The 20559-nt window shown below is 35.5% G+C and overlaps 1 protein-coding gene across 1 annotated transcript in view; it reads right to left on the bottom strand.

The window, feature by feature from the left end:
• The window catches only part of LOC148948981 (uncharacterized), a 121596-nt gene that overhangs the window by 72825 nt on the left and 28212 nt on the right, over window positions 1-20559 (bottom strand). Inside the window, exons 3-4 of the mRNA XM_089094160.1 lie at window positions 17960-18055; window positions 9720-9854 (exon numbers count right to left, since the gene is read on the bottom strand). Of these exons, the coding sequence (XP_088950286.1) occupies window positions 9720-9854; window positions 17960-18055 (231 nt within the window). The remainder of the gene's footprint in view (window positions 1-9719; window positions 9855-17959; window positions 18056-20559) is intronic.

Below are 20559 nucleotides of genomic sequence, written 5' to 3'. Positions count from 1 at the left end.
CCTGAAAGTCATATCTAAACAAATTTAAACTCATTTGCGTTTGTAGATTTAACTTGTGTTTGAGAAATCAAATGGCACAAAAATGGCGGACTTAGTAAGAGACGATCACGTCCAATGTTAAGAAATATAATAACCCATAATTCCTAAAAATAGAGTCAAATCAAAGCAAAAAGTAAACCATTAGAACCGCCTTGCCCGAAACCCCTGTATAGAAAAATTTTTGTCCCTTGGCTTGAACAGCAAGGGAAATATATTAGCTTGAAAACCAAGAAAAGTGGCTGTTAATACAGCATTCTGCCTAAACGGCATCTTTTTCTTTTTTTTCTACAGATGGCTTGGCACTGGAACATCGTAGAGAGTTGTTCAATGGCTCATTTTAAATGAAATTAACGGGGTTAAACACCTTGTGTAATTAAAACATATTATTTTTAAAATAGAATCGATTTTGTTACATAAGGGATCGGTTAATTATTAATGGGAATTCTGTAATCTTCATTGGTATCATGACTGCAGAAATAGCTGAAACCTAGTAAAGAACATACCATGGCACATGTTGGACTTAGTTAGTTGCCTCATTCTGAGGTTTGTCTCTTACTAATCCAAATAAAAAAGGCAAAGGCTTTCTCATGTTTGGAATTTTATTGTAAAGAACTAGATTAAAAAACGATCATTAAAAAGCAAAACCATGGCATATATTGGACTCAGCTGCCTGATTTTCTTAGGTTCGTTTCTTACTGTTCCAGAGAAAAACTTATAGTACAGAACGAACTCCTGTCCATAGTAATTTTATATGAAGGACAAGTGTAGTTCATTATGAAAGAGGAATATTTTAGTCTTACTGGCATCATAGTTGTAGAGACACTGAAACCTAGTAAAGAACAAACCAAGGCATATAATGACTAAATAACTATTTAGATCGATACTTTCTTGGTTGAAACGATATCTGAAGCCTAGGAAAAGTCGAAGTGGACCATAGTATCCAAAAAATAGCCTTAAACAACCTAAAAAAGCTGTCGGATCAAAATACAAATTATCAAGGTTAAGGTCCACGATTCTTTAACAAGACCTACAGAACCAATCTTCAAGCTATTACATTTCTTTCAAAATACGTATCTAAACACGTTCGATTATATAAAAGATTCAAAATATCTAAAAAAGTTTGAACACTGTTTACTTTCATTCTTGGGTGTAAATATTTGCTAAGAAGGGCTGGATTACATGGTAGGAGGAAAGTGGGGGCGATGCTGGACAACCTGCTGGTAGTCCCGTTTCATTACTAAGTCCGCCATTTTTGTGCCATTTGATTTGTCAAACACAAGTTAAATCTACAAACGCAAATGAGTTTAAATTTGTTTAGATATGACTTTCAGGGAAAAAATTTAGCACGTTTGTCATGGAAACTATTTTCATGTAATTCATATAGAATGGTGAGGTAAATCAAAAGAAACTGGGTAGTGCCAGGCTTTCAAAATTTCCATCAAGATCGCTTCCTTTTTTGGGGGGAGTTTAATTCCTATTTATGAAACTATGCCAATGTTAATGCGAAAATCGCTTTTAAAGATCAACTTTAAAGTTAATATACTTCGTATAATTCGAGTCAAAATGAAGGACAAAATTTGGGTGCTGCATATATTGTAATCAAAACTTTGTTGTTTTTTTTAAGTTTCTTTCTCTATTGACAAGGGTCTTAACTTACAGTTTGTTACTCTGAACTGTTTGATCCAAGGCTTTGTTAAATATGGAGAAGGGGTACTACTCCCTCCTTCAGCTCTTACTTTTAAAACTAAATTTTAATAATCGTAAGATAAAATGCTTCAACAATGATAATCGTCCCTGAAAAAAAGATCTCTTCAACTTTATATTAGAAGGGGGCCTGAAATATTAAATCTAATTAAAAGTTCATCATTTCCTCGAAATTCCAGGTGTATTCGTCAAACCAGCCTTTTTATAGGGATATTTCTCGTGGACACTAGTAAGGGTCCAATACCCTTTGGGGAACAAAACCACAGTAAATGATGTATATGAATAGGGAAATGACAAAAATGACCTTTTAAATCTGAATGAAAACAAAGCTTCTTGAAAACATTGCCCCCCCTGCTTCTCCCCTCACCGGAAGATTTTCCTACTGTTGCTTACAATGCCCCCTCCACCTCTCCGTCTTTGTGTTGGTAGGAATCTGAGTGTAAGCCTTCATCCCCCAGTTTATTCCTCCTCACCCAAATCTTCTTCTATAATTATTTAAATGTTCACAAGAGAAGGAGAATCTGGGTATGAAAGCACAGTTTCTAAAAGTTGAAATAAACTCCCCCAACTTACACAAAATCCATCGGCACTCCTCTATAGGAAGTAATGCAAAATTATCCACCACTGTACGTAACAAATTCGTCTTTGTACGTAAAAACTTTGTACGTAAAAACTATACGTAAAGTGTCATACGAATAAACTTTGCTAAATAAAATTTAGTTCATTTTAACTTATTCTTTTTTATGGAGTACGTCCACCATGCGGAATTGACGACCCTGAAACTGGAATTCTCAGCGGATAGTTTGTTGATAACTAAATTAATTTCTTATCTCAGAATTTTTATAGCATCCTTTGGGTTAAAATTGTTGTTTTACGCCACAAAATGGCAAAAAAAGCCACTGTACTCTGTCACGATATTTTATTGTTACTTAAACAGGTGAATGGAACTTTCAATTTGCTTTCTAATGAACATGCGAAATTATGGAGGGGGGGGGCGTATGGGGGAATTATCTGTGTGTGAATTTTCCACGTGGTGAATATTTCCTGGGAAGTTTTCCGGAGGTTATGCCTAGCACCATCTACAGGATAATAGTGTCAGGATAGTTCTAGTTAAATAGGAAAGCAACAATTATACAGTTTTTTATTTCCTATCATTGAAAATGTTTCTCTTCATCCACAGAAATTTTACATTAGAAATATGATTTTAAGAACAATCGATAAAGTACATGAAGTTTTAATTGAATAATGAAATTTCGCCCGATAAAGAGTAACCAAACTTTTATTTTCAGTAATTTCAGTTTTTCTTTAATTCAATTTAATTCTGCTTTCTGCTTATTTTAGGTTTTATTTTCTTCATCTAACAGTTACATTTTTAAGTGTGGTGTGATACATTTTGATTTATGTGAATTTAGGTTTCTCTTATTCATTCATAGCAGTTTTTGTTCGTCTTCAGCTTTTCTTGCTATAAAATTTCACTCCTCCTTCCTTTAGGCTTTAGTTTCCCCCATTTATTTTTTATTTTTTTCAAATAATTATATAAAAATTTTAGTCATCAATACCATTTTACTTGGATAATGCCCTAATTGAGATTTATTTAGAATAAACTTATGGTCAATGTTTTCACTCTGATAATAAAACCCTTTGATGACCTGTTTACTCATGTTTCCGATTAGCATGCTCTGCTGGAGCCAGAAGAAAATGAAAGAGTTTTATATGGCACTTCTCGAGTCAGAAAATAGCACTGCGTCGAAACCATGGATACTCACATTAAGCCGTTAGACTGTGTGGTCATTCATCAAGCTTGTACACGAAAATGCAGTTCTTTGTCAAAATTCTTTTTTTTACAGTTGAAAAGGGCTATAAAATTTAGTTGAATAATTTGGCTTATTTAGTCTAACGCCTCTAGTTTAAACTCTAGACAAATTTAAACTACTTTACGTTTGTAAATTTAAATTGTGTTGTGGGCACCAAATTGCACAAAAATGGTGGACTTGTGTTTGTAACAAGTCAATGGATTTTCCTTGTTGTCAAACAGTTCGTGGTAACGAACTGTAAGTAAGGAGCGACCCGGCTCAATAGTAACCTCTAATAGAAACTCTAAAAAACAGAATTTTGATACTAATAGATACATCAAAAGAATTGAATTTTTATGCTTATTTCAAATATATAAATTTCATCAACTTTAGTCCTGCCCATCAAAAGTTATGCGCCTGAGAAAATTTGCCTAATTTTCGGAAAAAGGGAGAAAACGCCCCCTAAAAGCAATAAAACCTTAATAAAAATCACACTATCAGATTCAGCATATCAGAGAACCCTACTGTAGAGGTTTCAAGGTCCTATCTGCAAAAATGTGGAATTTTTTATTTTTCGCCAGAAGAAAGATCACGGATGCGTGTTTATTTTTCTTTTTTTTTCTTTTCCCCAGAGGTGATCGTATCGACCCAGGTGGGCCTAGGATACCGTAGGAGGGCTCATTCAAACAGAAATGAATATAAGGAGTAAGGAATCAGGGGTATGGGGTCAGGGGTACGTGGGTGATTTTCCATGAAGTAAGTTTTCTTGGGGAAGTGACATTGCTATGAAAGGGACGCGGGATTTCCCAGCATTATTTTAAAAAACGATCAGAAATAGAATAAAAAAAAAACTTTTTCAACTGAAAGTAAGGAACAACGTCAAAACTTAAAACGAACAGAAATTATTACGTATAGGATTGGGTGCGTCCCCTAGTCAATACATCGCACTTTACGCTAAAGTTTTTTTTAGTACTTTATAAGAGCTATTTATTCTAATTAACGGCCTTTGTGATTAAGTGGTCATTTTTAAAGAATTGGAACAAAATTCGAACTTTAGCGTAAAGAGCAAGGTCTTGGCACGAGAGTGAACCCCCTAATATACGTATTAACAATATATGAATGTAGAAGTTCGTTAAGGAAGTTGATTTGTAAGTTATGCATATTTATTAGTAATAAAAATATTCATAAATAAAATTAAAGAACTTTCGGGAAAGCCATTTAACCAAAAAAAAGTAAAAATTAATACGCACATTTCGTTTTAATTATTCATGTACGGTGAACCAAAATCAAAACCTGTATTATTTCAAAAACGTTTAGGAATTAAGTAATATAAAGCAAGTTTTTTAACTGAAAGTAAGGAGCAGCATTAAAGCTTAAAACGAACATAAATTATTCCGTATATGAAAGAGGCTGCTCCCTCCTCAACGCCTCGCTCTTTATGCTAACGTTTGACTCTGTCTCACAACTTTATTTTTTAAAACAATAAAAAACACTAGCTTAAAGAGCGAGGCGTTGAGGAGGGGACAGCCCCTTTCATATACGGAATAAGTTTCTGTTCGTTTTAAGTTTTAATGTTGCTCCTTACTTTCAGTTAAAAAAACTTGTTTTATTTTATTTAATTCAAGCCAAGAGGCTGTAAGCTTCCTTATAAGGGTTCCAGACAAGATGGTTCTAATTGTGTACTTTGTAGTTCAATGTAATTGTAGTTTGAATTAAATAAAAAAAAAAAAATTTAACAGAATGTAAGAAGTGACATTAAAACTTAAAACAAACAGAAATTATTCTGTACATGAAGGGGGTTGCCTCCTCCTCAACACCTCCCTCTTTACACTAAAGTTTTTTAGTACTTTTGAAAAAATTTTCTCATTATTCCCATTAAACGAACATATGGTTCCAGAAGTCGTTCTTAAGGAATTGGGACAAAATTTACGCTTTAGCGCAAAGAGCGTGGTGTTGAGGAAGAGGCAACCCCCTACATATACGGAATAATTTCTGTTCGTTTTAAGGTATAATGTCGCTTCTTACTTTCTGTTAAAAAAATCTTTTTTAAATTCAATTTATGAACGTTTTAAATTAATGCAGGTATTTGAAATTAGCTAACCACATATGAATAATTAAAACGAAATTTGCATATTAATTTTACTTTTTTTTTACTTAATGGCTTTCTAAAAATTTGTATCGTATGAATTTGAGAAAAAAGGGCGGGAGAGGGTGCCTAGTTGCCCTCCAATTTTTTGGGATCCTTAAAGAGGGCACTAGAACTTTTAATTATATTTACGAATGTTTTTATTAGTAATAAACGTACGTAACTTACGAATTTTATTCCAATTCCTTAAGAACGACTTCTGAAACACTATGTTCGTTTAATTCGAACAATGAGAAGCTTTTTTCATTATAATGCTGAATCAGCATTATAAGCCCATTTTTTTATATATATATTTATTGACATCAAAATTCTGTTTTTTAAAGTTTCGATTATTATTGAGCCGTATCGGTTGTTTTTTATTGTTTTTTTATTACGTATAAATTATTACGTATATAACAGGGTTACCTCCCTAGTCAATACTTCGCTCTTTACGCTAAAGTTCGAATTTTGTTCGAATCACAAACCCTTAAATCACAAAGGCCGTTTAATTAGAATAGAAAGCTCTTTTGAAAGTACTAAAAAAAAATAAGCGTAAAGAGCAAGGTATTGACTAGGGGGTGAGCCCCCTCATATACTTAGTAATTTCTGATCGTCTTAAGTTTTAATGTTGCTCCTTACTTTAAGTTGGAAAAAACTGTTTCTTTTATTTAATTTCTGATTTTTTTTAAATAATGCTGGGAAATCCGGCGCCCCCTTCATAGAAATGTCCTTTCCCCCATTAAAACATCCTCTATGGAAAGATTCTCCCGTGTACCCCCTCCTCCGATCCACCCCCCCCCCTCACACCAGAAAAAAATCTATCCTGAAAACGTCTGTATACTTCCCAATAGCCAATGCTATATGTAGACAATGGGCAAAGTTCATAACTTGCAGCCCTTCTCCCAGGAACTCTGGAGCATTAATGGCTATCTCAAAGTTTTGATTGGGTGAATTCGGGAAAAAATGAGCGTGGGAGGGGGCCAAGCTACCCTCCAATTTTTTTTTCACTTAAAAAGGGCACAAGAACTTTTAATTTTAGTTCGAATGAGCCCTCTCACGATATTCTAGGAATATTGGACCGATGCTATCACCCCTGAAAAAAAAACAAAAAAAAGAAACAAATGTAAACACGCATCCGTGATCTTTCTTCTGGCAAAAAAAAAATACAAAATTACACATTTTTCAGATAGGAGCTTGAAACATCTACAGTAGCATTTTCTGATACGCTGAATCCATTGGTTTGATTTTCATTAAGACTCTCTCACTTTTAGGCGGTGTTTCCCCCGTTTTCGAAAATAAGGCAACTTTTTGCAAGCTCGTAACTTTTGATCGATAAGACTAAACTTGATGAAACTTATATATTTGAAAGCAGCATAAAAATTAAATTCCTTTGATGCATCGGCTGGTATCAAAATTCTGTTTTTTTTTAGAGTTTCAGTTACTATTGAGCCGCGTCAATCCTTACTTACAGTTCACTACCACAAACTTTTTGATTATGGGTTGTTTCTCTTTTCTTAGTATTGGACGTGATCATTTCTTACTAGGTTGCTAGCTACCGCTGAAACCTGATTTGCTATAAATTCTGAAAAAGCACATTTAAAATCGTTATCAGATTAATATAATTTAAATAAGGAATGCATGAGTAGTAATTTTGACAAGGCGGTTCTATTGGTGTGCTTTGCGCTTTGATCTGACACCATTTTTAGGAGTGAAAATGGTGTCACACGTCCCTGAAAAGGGACGTGTTTGTCACTTAATAGAATTTTTTCCTTGATTTTTTCTATAAGATTTCTATAGCGATGCAATAGCTTGGAAATTGGTTCTGTAGGTCTTGTGAAAGAATCGTGGACCTTAACCTTGATAATTTGTATGTTGATTAGACAGCTTTTTTAGATTGTTTAAGGCTATTTTTTTTTTGGATACTATGGTCCCTTTGACTTTTCCTAGGTTTCAGATATCGTTGCAACCAAGAAAGTATCGATCTAAATAGTAATTTAGTTATTACATGCTGTGGTTTGTTCTTTACTAGGTTTCAGTGTCTCTACAACCATGATGCCAGTGAGACTAAAATATTCCTCATTCATAATGAACTATACTGGTCCTTCATATAAAATTACTATGGGCAGGAGTTCGTTCTTTACTATAAGTTCTTCTCTGGAATAGCAAGAAACGAACATAAGAAAATGAGGCAGCTGAGTCCAATATATGCAATGGTTTTACCTTTTAATGATCGTTTTTTAACCTAATTCTTTACAATAAAATTACAAACAAGAGAAAGCCTATGGCTTTTTTTTATTTGGATTAGTAAGAGACAAACCTCAGAATGAGGCAACTATACCAATGAAACTTACACAATTCACATTTATAATTAATCGATCCTTTATGTAACAAAATTCTATTTTAGAAATAATATCTTTTAATTACACAAGGTTTTTAACCCCATTAATTTCCTTTAAAACGAGCCATTGAACAACTCTCTACGATGTTCCAGTGTCAAGCCATCTGTGGAAAAGAAAAAAAGAAGAAAAAAGATGCCATTTAGGCAGAATGCTGTAGTAGCTGCCACTTTTCTTGATTTTCAAACTAATATATTTCCCTTGTTGTTCAAGCCAAGGGACAGAAAGTTTTCTATACAGGGGTTTCGGACAAGGTGGCTCTAATGGTGTACTTTTTGCTTTGATTTGACTCTATTTTTAGGAGTTATGGGTCATTATATTTCTTAACATTGGACGTGATCGTCTCTTACTAGGTTGCTAGCTACCGCTGCAACCCGAATAATTACGTGTTTCTTATATTATTATCTTGTCAAAAGATAAGCGTTTCTAAATATTGCATTTTTTATTACGTCATATATGGTTATAACCTATACGATTATGACGTCATTCATCAAGCTTGTACACGAAAATGCAGTTCTTTGTCAAAATTGATTCTATTTTAGAAACTATTGTATTCTTAATTACAAAAGATACTAGATGTAGCAATTTCCTTTAAAATGAGCCATTATACAGCTCTCTATAAGTTTCCAGTGCCCAGCGGAGAAAAAAAGAAAATGCCCTCGATGCAGTATATCCTGGCTGCAGCCACTTTTCTTGATTTTCAAGCCAATATATATTCCCTTGTTTTTCAAGCCATGGGGCGGTAAGTTTCCTATATAGGGGTTTCGGACAAGACGATTCAAATAGTGTACTTCTCGTTCTAATCTGACTCTTATGTTTAGGAGTTATGGGTTATTATATTTCTTAGTATTGGACGTGTTCGTCTTTTACTAGGTTGCTAGCTACTGCTGCAACCCGAATAGCAGGGGCACCAAAAACAGGTTTTCCAACAGTTCCCCTGTAACGTTCTCTGAATGTTTAAAATTGTGAAACCAAAGATAAAGAAAAAAAAAATAATAATTCTGTGTATGCATTCAGGAAAGTAATTCCCAAAGAATTTCCCCTTATTGAAAATTTTCCCCTAGGAGAACCCCCCCCCCATAGAAAAACATTTGAAATCTTCGTATTATTCCCAGTAACAAAAACTATCTATAAACGATGGACAAATGTCAAAACTTGAAGCCTTTTCCATATGGGACCGTGGGGGGTCATATTTCAATTATGAGGAACCAAATGACCATCTAAAAATTTAATTCGGATTTTTTTATGAGAAAAAAGACACGGGAAGGAGTCCAATTGTTCTCCATTATGACTGGTCACTTGAAAGGGCACTTACATTTTAATTTTTTTTTGGGGGGGGGGGGGGGATGACCTCACTCCCAACCTTCTAGGACCTTTGGTTAGCCACAATCATCCCTGGGGAAAAAACACATCTATGATCTTTCTTTGGCAAAAAATAAACCATTCCAAATATTTGTAGATGAAAGCTCAAAACCACTTATAATTTTTGTTTGAACGAGCCCTCTCTTAATCTTCTAGGACCTTTGGTTCGATACGCTAAATCCTGGAAAACTTTATAATCACTCTCCTGCAAAATTAAATAAACATTATAAATGCTCTGTTTTCTGGGGCACGACAAGGTAATATTCGTATTTCTTTTTAAAAAGAAGCTTATAAAAATACCTGAAGTAGAAAGATCTTCACCAATTTTGCATGTCATTGTCCACTCAGGACTGCCTTTGGCACACACATATTCCGGTTTAGGGAAGCCATTGCTCTTCATATGGTTATCAAGCCAGTTTATCACTTGTTTTGTTCCTATACAAAAAAAAGAAAAAAAAACAAATGATACTTTATGTAAGAGAAAAATTTTTTGGAACTTCCAAGATGGATGTTAAGAAATCATTATCAATGTGCATTAAGTTTATTCCTGAGTAATAGTTGGACTTTCAATATAAGCAGTCTAAAAGACAACCACTATGGTCTGTACCTTGCTAAATCAATGTGCAGTCCAACAAGCGGCTTGAGCCAGACTGAGCTAAAAAATATGACAAATCATTAAAGAACTTTCAGAAAAAAAAACGGTGAAAAAACAAAACTGCTAAAGCCAAAACTTCTTTCGTTTTTGTTTCAATGTTGTCAGTTTTAAGCAAGCTTTGTATATTCAACCCTATATTAAGAATTTTATGGGAAAAACAGCTAAACTTTTTAACATAAAAAGAGCTTAATCTTTTTAATAGCACTATTTTTGAGAAATCAGTTGAGCACGAAAGGAGAAGAATGAGGTGTGACCCAGTGACGCAATTAAGTCAATTATCACGGCTGACATAAGTTTGTAAGTTTTGACCTGTCATAATAATATCTGAAAATATGGCTTTGATTTTAACAAAAAAAAAAATGTTTTACTTAGAAAAAATATTGCAGCTGGAATTCTTTCAAATTCAAATATAATTTTTGTTTCTGGGGCCACTTAGTGAAATTTTATTTTCTCCCCCAATGGTGAAAGGCGTATTAGATTATTACGTGCATACGGACAGCCTAGTTGTAAAAGTAAAGACACACAACCTCTCTTTAAATCCATCCTACTATCAATGCTTTAAACTGGGACGCTAATGTATACCCTCTTTAGTGAATATTCAAAAGCAAAATCAGCTTGGAAGACTAAAAAATGAACAAGGTAGTGCCCTTTTTACAGAGCTGTTAAAAAGACCAGCAAAGGCGGTTTGGGACACTTTTGATTAAGAAAGATCTTGCACCTGATAAATTTAAAAATGCCACTTTTAGGAAAAATATTAAGGATAAAACTAACACGATTCGTTTGATAGATTTTAAACTCCTTGAACCAGTCTACGGACGATAGCTTTCAATATGAATATAGATCTCGAAACCAAAGCTCTTCTAAGTTTCCACATGAAGAATCACTTGAAGCTTCACTTATAGCACCAGGGTTCTTAAGGAATTAAAACGTAGTTAACGCAAGGTTGGTAGTCTAGAAGCCTTAGCAGACCCTAGTATTTTTAACAACATGGCTGATGTTTCATTAAAAAGAGCAAAATAATTTTTAGAAAAAGAAGAAAGTTTTACATTGCATTGAAATCGTAGAAACCGCATTGAAGAAACCGCATTGAAATCGTAGAAACCACATTTACATTGCATTGAAATCGTATAAAATTATGGCTGATGTTTCATTAAAAAGAGCAAAATAATTTTTAGAAAAAGAAGAAAGTTTTACATTGCATTGAAATCGTAGAAACCGCATTGAAGAAACCGCATTGAAATCGTAGAAACCGTATTTACATTGCATTGAAATCGTATAACATTATGGCTGATGTTTCATTAAAAAGAGCAAAATAATTTTTAGAAAAAGAAGAAAGTTTTACATTGCATTGAAATCGTAGAAACCGCATTGAAGAAACCGCATTGAAATCGTAGAAGCCGCATTTACATTGCATTGAAATCGTATAACATTATGGCTGATGTTTCATTAAAAAGAGCAAAAATAATTTTTAGAAAAAGAAGAAAGTTTTACATTGCATTGAAATAGTAGAAACTGTCCTAAACATTTTCCAAAGACTTTTTCATATTATCTGGAGAAATAGTTCAATCAAATAATCTAGTGCTTGAAGGAGACTTTGTAAAGTTTAATAAACCTTATAAATATTTATTAATTGCGATTGTTACATTTAGCCATTTTTTAAATGTTTTCCTTTTAAAGTCAAAGAGAGATAGCTAGTGAGGTAGCTGAGCATCTGGATAAACCTTCGCTCGTTCGTCTTTTTAGAAATCGCTCGCTGATCGTGGCAAAGAATTTTTAAGGCCTGCAGTAAAGAAAGTGTTGGCTAAGAAAGTTTAACAGACAATCGGTGTTAGGAATTGGACTTGCTTCAATAATCAAATGTCATAAAAAGACTGCAATATGAAAAGACATATCAGTATGAAAAACTTATCTAGAGGTAGACCCAATACTGAAAATTTACAAGTGTTATACATAATAATCTGTTGGAAGAAAAAGAAGATTTTGTCCTACCACCTGAAAAATTAATAAATCTGTAACATGGACCATCGTGTAATACTTGACCAATCAGGACAGCTAAAGCAAAGGAAATTGGCATTAATTTTAAAAAGGGTGAAAATCAACAATCTGGACCATCAAATGAGACAAGACTCAAAAACGAATATTTACAAGTGCTATAAATGATCATTCGTTGGAAGAAAAAGACGTTTTTGTCTCACAGCTTGAACAATTAACAAATCTGCAACCTGGACGATCATGTAAGACTAGACCAATAAGGGCAGCTAAAGCAAAGAGCATTGGCAAATTATCTTAAGTAATGAAAGTTCAAAATAAAGAAGAAAGAAAAATGGGGTTAGGAGATAAGCGACAGCGATAATCAAAATGTGTCAAAATTAAAAATGAAAGCGAGGGGAATTAAACTGATGATTCTTTTGAACCATCTTAACTATCAAATGTGATACGGCCAAGAGAAATGACCGAGCAAATAAAATTCACAGCAGGTGAAAATCAACAACCTGGACTATCATATGCAACAAGACCCAAAAAACAAAAATTTGCAAGTGTAATAAATGATAATTCGTTGGAAGAAAAATAAGTTTTTTCCCCCCATCTGAACAATAAATATCTACAACCTGGACTGTCATGTGAAACTACACCAATAAGGACAGCTAAAATGGGGAAAAATGGGGTTAGAAGATAAGCGACAGCGAAAATCAAAACCTGTCAAAATTGAAAATGATAGCAATGGGAATTGAACTGATGATTCTTTGGAACCACCTCAACTATCAAATGTGATACACCAAGAGAACAGATCGAACAAATAAAATTCACAACGGGTGAAAATCAAGAACCTGGACTATCAAATGAAACAAGACCCAAAAACGAAAATTTTCAAGTGTTATAAATGATAATTCGTTGGAAGAAAAGGAAGTTTTTGTCCCACCACCTAAACAATAAATAAATCTACAACTTGGACTGTCATGTGAAACTAGACCAATAAGGGCAGCTAAAGCAAAGGGTATTGGCTTTCAATTTACAATGTTTGAAAATCAACAACATGGACCCTCAAGTGTGAAATGACTCAAAAACAGAAATGTACAAGTGTTATAAGTGATAATTTGTTAGATGAAAAAAAAAGAATTGTTCCATCATCTGAGCAATTAAAAAATCTACAACCAGGACCTTCAAGTAAAACCAGACCAATAAGGGCAGCTAAAGTAAAGGGCAGCTAAAATAAAGGGCATTGGCAAATTGTCTGAAGTAATGAATATCCAAAATGAAGAAGAAAGAAAATAGGGTTAGAAGATACGCGACAGCAGAGTCAAAACGTTCCAAAATTGAAAATGATAGTTAAGATGATTGGCTTTGTGATTTTGAACTGGATAAGATCATCAATGCTTACCCTGCCTTTCTTTAAAAAGTCAAGTTTCGGCGATATGTATTTCATAATGACAAAAGACAAGCTGGGGCAAAAGTCGACGTTCAACATTCTATAAAAGCTCCAAGCGATTAAATAGCTATAAATATCGATAATAGAGTTAGGATAATAGAGATAATAGAATAGGAAGATAAGTCTGCAAACCAGGATTAGAATATTAAAAACTCCAGTGATGACAGTAGTCAAATATGACTCTGAAGCATGGGTGCTCCGAAAAACAGAGGAAGATTTGCTAGATCTTTTCCAGAGACATTGCTTAAGGATTGTTCTGGGTACCTGACTGACTGACCGCATTTCAAACAATAGGCTATACGAAAAATGAGGTTCAATACCGCTCTCTAGGGCTATAATGAAAGAAAGGTTGAGGTGGCTAGGGCACGTTGAGGGGATGACGGATGACAGATTGCCGAAGATTTTTCTTTTCGGCTAACCATCTAGGGCTAAACGGAAATCAGATCGCCGTCATCTGGGGTGGGAGGACGTCATAAAGAAAGATTTAAAGCAAGTGGGAACATCGTGGGAGGGTGGAAGAAGGGAGGCTTTGAATAGATTGGTATGGAGGAGAAGCGTGTGTAGCTGGGTACGGCGGTTTGGTGCTGCGGTGAGTTGTTAATAGTAGTAGTAGTAGTAGTAGTGGTAGTAGTAGTAGTCTTTTTGGTCTGGTAGGTAATCTCGTCCCCTGGTGATTTTGTAAAATCCTATTTCCCTTATTAACTATTGGTTCATTTTTCAAAAGAATATTGTAAATTGGGTCGATATTTAAATTTCCCGTGTCGACATTTAGCCCTGGCTGTCGCAAGAAGCTTTGCGAATCATTGAGCAACGCAGAAAAGCGCGGTTGGCCGGAGATATGCCCTCCTACAGACGGTTAAACGGGGTCAGGAACAAACTTATCCACCGAGACAAGCAACAATTTGTTGACAGAAAAGCTGATGAGCTAGAAGGTGCAGCACGAAAAGGTGACACCATGTTGCTTTTCAAGCATGTCAGAGACCTCAGCGAGGAGAAACCTCCAAAGATAGGAGCAGTTAAATCCTCCTCCGGCGTAATGCTCGAAGATGAAACCGTGCAGCTTGATCGATGGAAGGAGCATTTCACAAAGCTGCTGAACACCGACAGAGTCGACGTCGATCCCGACCTAGTCGCATCCGTTGAGCAAACAAAAAGCAAAAATCTACCAGAGTCTGAGCCTCCCTCTGTAGTAAGAGATACAGAATTGCTCTAAGCAGGATGAAAAACAACAAAGCACCAGGAACCTGCGGGATCACCATAGAGTTGCTAAAATTCGCAGGACCGCCGATGCTACTATGGCTGCGTATGCTGTTTTCCCTCGTTTGGACAACAGAACTGATTCCGCAAGAATGGAAGGAAGGGATAATTCTCCCTCTATGGAAGCGTAAAGGTAGTCGAAGTGATTGCTCCAACTACAGAGGAATCACCCTCCTGTCGGTTCCCGGCAAATTATTTGCCATGACTTTGATAGATAGAAGTACCCAGTTCATCCGTAAGTGCCGCCGGATTCAGCAAGCAGGTTTCATTCCGAACAGATCTATGACCGAGCAGAACTTCACCGTACGCCAGGTCATAGAGAAAGCTCGTGACTTACAGCGTAAAGAATACCTTGCCTTTGTTGACTTTAAAGCAGCCTTCGACTCGGTCGACCGTGAGTCTCTCTGGCTGATACTAGAACGAACAGGTCTCCCGAGAAATACTGTCGCCTGTTCAAAGCGCGCTACACTGGTACAAAAAGCTCCGTCCAGGTTACTGGTCGTCGAAGCTCACTGTTCAAAATAAATACCGGTGTACGGCAAGGTTGTGCTGCTGCTCCTGAACTGTTCAACGCGGTAATTGATTATGTCATGGATCGAACCACGAACCGGTTCCCCTTCGGACTAAGGTATAGCAACAGAGTTTTAGCCGATTGTGACTTCGCTGATGATATTGCCCTGATATGCACTTCTGCAGCTGAACTCGAAGAAGCCCTCAACACACTGTCGGAAGAAGCCCTGAAAGTGGGACTACACATTAGCTGGCAGAAAACAAAAATAATGATCGTTGACTCCGCAGGTAACACCGCCAACTCACCAGCATTCAACGTATCAGGGCACACCGTCGAGGTTGTCAAGTCTTTCACCTACCTAGGATCTGTCATCACGGAAAACGGCTCAGTCGAAACTGAAGTTCAGTCGAGCATCGGAAAAGCCGCATCAATTATGGCACGACTATGCCGTTCAGTGTGGTCAAAGCCCAACATCATCCGAAAAACAAAAATGCGGATCTACAACACCACCGTAACCCAAGTCCTTCTCTACGGTGCTGAGATCTGGCCGGCTGCTGCTTCTAATCGTGATGCCATAGACGTGGCCCAAACAAAGTTCTTGAGACGTATTGAAGGGATCAAATGGGACGACTTCGTCTCGAATACCCGATTGCTGGCACTAACAGATCAGACCCCCAACTATCGTCAGGTCGCTGCACGAACCCTACGGGGGTTCGGCCATTTGGTCCGCATGCCAGCAGAAACACCCGCCAGCACTCTCTTCAATTTGATCCCCCTGCGCATGGCTTGAAGTGCCCCCGCGGAAGGCCCCGGTTCAGATGGAGGAACAGCCTCACCCAGTACCTCTCAATGATCGGCACTGATATACAAGAAGCAGTCACGCTTGCACAAGACCGTTCCGAATGGAGGTGAAGAGTCACGTGTCTCACTACGCTGGACCACCAGCAGGAGTATTAAGTCAAGTAAGTCAAGTCAAGAAATAATAGTAAAACGTATTAAGACGTATTAAACAAAATAATAAGGTAATTGGAGCATCGCAATCTTCAGAATTAAATATGTCTAAAAGTTTTATTTCTTTGCCATATGTAACTGGTTTGGGAGAGAAGATTAAGCGAATTTTGTGTAAATATAACACTGATACATGTTTCTCAATCGGTGAGACCGATAGATAGTTTCCTTAATTCTGGGAAGGATTTAACTCGAGGAAGTTTAGTAAGTAGGGTGTATAAGATTCCTTGTTCTTGTGGGAAGTTTTATACTGGTAAAACTCACCAACAATTTCTTGAAAGATTTATTGAGTATCGCGACTTAATAGAAAAAGCTCTACAATTAAGCAAGCCTCCTGAGACCTTTGTTTTGGCTTTGGCTGAACATATTTTCTTTCATCTTGAACATTTCGTACAGTTTGATGAAGCCCTGGCTATTTTTAGTGATAGAAGTTTTTCTAAGTAGGCAAGGGAGGCTATAAAAATAAAAAAAAACATATGTTTGCTAATCTTTCAATGAATAGAGATACGGGAAATTTAATTATTGACCCAATTTATAATATTCTTTTGAAAAATGAACCAATAGTTAACAAGGGAAATAGGATTTTACAACATCATCAGGGGACGAGATTACCTACCAGACTAAAAAGAATTGCTTCGATAGTATCTAACAACAGGATTTTTCACAACAGAATAATTAACTTTATTTCAATTTTGTAATTTTTTACTCAGTTGCTTTGGTGTTCTCATCGAAGTAACTCTATTAGCTTCTGTTACCTACGTGGATCAGTTGCGACAATTGTATTTTATTAATATTGGTGGTGGTTGTATTTGTTTTTAGTTTATTTTATTTTTTTTGTTTCTTCTGTGCTGAAGACACCTCGTTTACATACAGTTTTACTCGTTTACGTCTGCGTCGTTTCAGTTTTTTGTCTTTTCTCTCTAATGGCCGCAGTCTCGGTTTTTTGATTTTTCATTGAGTTTTTTTTACTCTTTGTTGTTTACTGATAATTTTTTTTTTATGAGAGTGAAAGTATTTAAAAAGTGTTTTGTTGGCAAATTTGAAAATTTAACACCTCCTCAACAACCAGAGAAATTAGACAATTTTAAACAGAGAAACTTTTTCAGCAATTTTTTATCCTGACATAGACAGTATTTTTATATTAATTTTATAACTCCTCAAAGATAAATGTGTTAACCTGAAAGATTAAACTTAATATCACTCCCAAAAGATTTTATCTATGCTCTTTGACAACTTGGATGCACTTAAACTCTTTTTATTTATTTAAATTTTAAGAGCAGAAGTAGTAATAGTATTAGCCCCCAAAGTTTCGACTTGATTCTCCCAGTCGTTCTCGATATATTGCTGATATGTCTTATTGGCAACCATAAACACAACGCCTTTTGATTTAATTTAAAGCAACATTTGGTTTAAAGGATAATGGTTCAATTGCATGATTATGGGGGATTGGCATACCCGATATCCCTAAAGACGCAGTTGCTGGACCGTTCTAGTATGCTTAACACTATGGCTGTCTCAAAATTTTGACTGGATACGTTTGGAAATGAATGGGCTTTAGAGAAGGGCTACTTGCTGTTTTTTACTTGCAGAACCATCAATTTCAGTTTTCAATGACCATCGTGTAAACTGGAAATAGACCTGATATTTTATTTCAGAAACTAGTTTAAATAGTATTCACCTACCAGTACTAGAAGCGAAGAGACTTGGAGAAATTTTAAGCTTATCGAGCATTTCTGTTGCAGCAATCCTTTTTGCCTCTTTCTTGCTACTTGCACAACCTGAAAGTATGTTAGATAGGGGGAAAAAATTAGAAAGAAATGTATATATATATAAAGTAAAATAAATCCTTTCAAAGTATCAAGGACACTCAAGATGAAATCTGATTTTCGTTTTGAATTGATTGAGTGGAATCTTACACAAATAATAAATATCTTTAAAATATAGAAGAATCAAAAATTCAATACTAATGAAAAAAATCTCAATATGATGTCATAAACGTATAAACGTATGGCAGTAAAGAGTTTTAGACAGTTTGGATTTCATTTGAAAGTGTATTTGTCTTTGAGATTCAACAAATTGTTTATGTTTATTTTTTTTTTGCAGTTGAAAAGGGTTATAAAATTTATTTAAATAATTTTGCTTATTTAGTCTAACGGCTTAATGTGAGTATCCATGGTTTCGACGCAGTGCTATTTTCTGACTCGAGAAGTGCCATATAAAACTCTTTCGTTTTCTTCTGGCTCCAGCAGAGCATGCTAATCGGAAACATGAGTAAACAGGTCATCAAAGGGTTATGTTATCACAGTGAAAATATTGACCATAAGTTTATTCTAAATAATTCTCAATTAGGGCATTATCCAAGTAAAATGGTATTGATGACTAAAATTTTCATATAATTATTTGAAAAAAATAAATGGGGGAAACTAAAGCCTAAAGCAAGGGGGAGTGAAATTGTATAGTCAGAAAAGCTGAAGACGAGCAAAACTGCTATGAATGAATAAGAAAAACCTAAATTCACATAAATCGAAATGTATCACACCACACTTAAAAAAATAACTGATAGATGAAGAAAGTCAAACCTAAAATAAACGGAAATCAAACTAACTAATTAAATTGAATTAAAAAAAGACTACAATTATTGAAAATAAAAGTTTGGTTACTCTTTATCGGGCAAGCTTTCAATATTAAATTAAAACCACTTGCACTTTATCGATTGTTTTTAAAATCATGTTTCTAATGTAAAATTTCGGTGGATGAAGAAAAACATTTTCAATGATAGGAAATAAAAAACTGTATAATGTTTGCTTTCCTATTGATCTAGAACCATCCTGACACTATTATCATGTAGATGGTGCTAGGCATACCCTCCGGAAAACTCCCCTGGAAATATTCCCCACGTGGAAAATTCACACACAGATAATTCCCCCATACGTCCCCCCATAATTTCGTATGTTCATTAGAAAGCAAATTGAAAGTTCCACTCACCTGTTTAAGTAACAACAAAATATTGTGACAGAGTAGAGTGGCATTTTTTGCCATTTTGTGGCGTAAAACATCAATTTTAACCCAAAGGATCCTATAAAAATTCTGAGATAAGAATTTAATTTAGAGTTTTCAAAAAACTATCCGCTGAGCATTCCAGTTTTAGGGTCATCAATTCCGCATGGTGGACGTAGTCCATACAAAATAATATGTCAAAATGAACTAAATTTCATTTAGCAAAGTATATTCGTTTGAGACTTTACGTATAGTTTTTACGTGCAAAGTTTTTACTTACAAAGACAAAGTTTTTACGTACAGAGGTGCATAATTTTGCATTACTTCCTATAGAGGAGTGCCGATGGATTTTGTGTAAGTTGGGGGAGTTTATTTCAACTTTTAGAAACTGTGCTTTCATACCCAGATTCTCCTTCTCTTGTGAACATTTAAATAATTATAGAAGAAGATTTGGGTGAGGAGGAATAAACTGGGGGGATGAAGGCTTACACTCAGATTCCTACCAACACAAAGACGGAGAGGTGGAGGGGGGCATTGTAAGCAACAGTAGGAAAATCTTCCGGTGAGGGGAGAAGCAGGGGGGGCAATGTTTTCAAGAAGCTTTGTTTTCATTCAGATTTAAAAGGTCATTTTTGTCATTTCCCTATTCATATACATCATTTACTGTGGTTTTGTTCCCCAAAGGGTATTGGACCCTTACTAGTGTCCACGAGAAATATCCCTATAAAAAGGCTGGTTTGACGAATACACCTGGAAATTCGAGGAAATGATGACCCTTTAATTGGATTTAATATTTCAGGCCCCCTTCTAATATAAAGTTGAAGGGGTTCTTTTTATTATGGATGATTATCATGGTCGAAGCCTTTTATCTTACGACTGTTAAAACTGAATTTTAAAAGAAAGAGCTGAATGAGGGAGCAGTACCCTTTCTCCATATTTAAGAAAGCCTTGGATCAAACAGTTCAGAGCACAGTTTATATAATTAGCAGTATGAACATTCTCTATCTCACCCATTATAAAAACCCGGACCGAGGCTAGCTTGTTTCTGCATTAGCTTTATTTCCGTTTTGGCGGTTATAAACATATGCGAAGTCAGATTTGCGGGACTGCAGGTTAGTCTGTTTCTGACTGTTTCCATCAACGTGCATTGAAACAAACGGAAATAAAGCTAATGCAGAAACAAGCTAATGCAGAAATAAGGCAGAAATAAGTGGGAGGAGCTTTTTGTTCACGAAGACCAGAAATGATCTGCGATCAGCTTACTGGTATATTCTGTCTACTGTGG

Source organism: Artemia sp. Qi Xiang Cuo, chromosome 9, assembly GCF_049724085.1.
Source record: "Artemia sp. Qi Xiang Cuo chromosome 9, ASM4972408v1, whole genome shotgun sequence".
NCBI classification, from domain to species: Eukaryota; Metazoa; Arthropoda; class Branchiopoda; order Anostraca; family Artemiidae; genus Artemia; species Artemia sp. Qi Xiang Cuo.
This window is presented reverse-complemented; position numbering and strand designations above follow the sequence as displayed.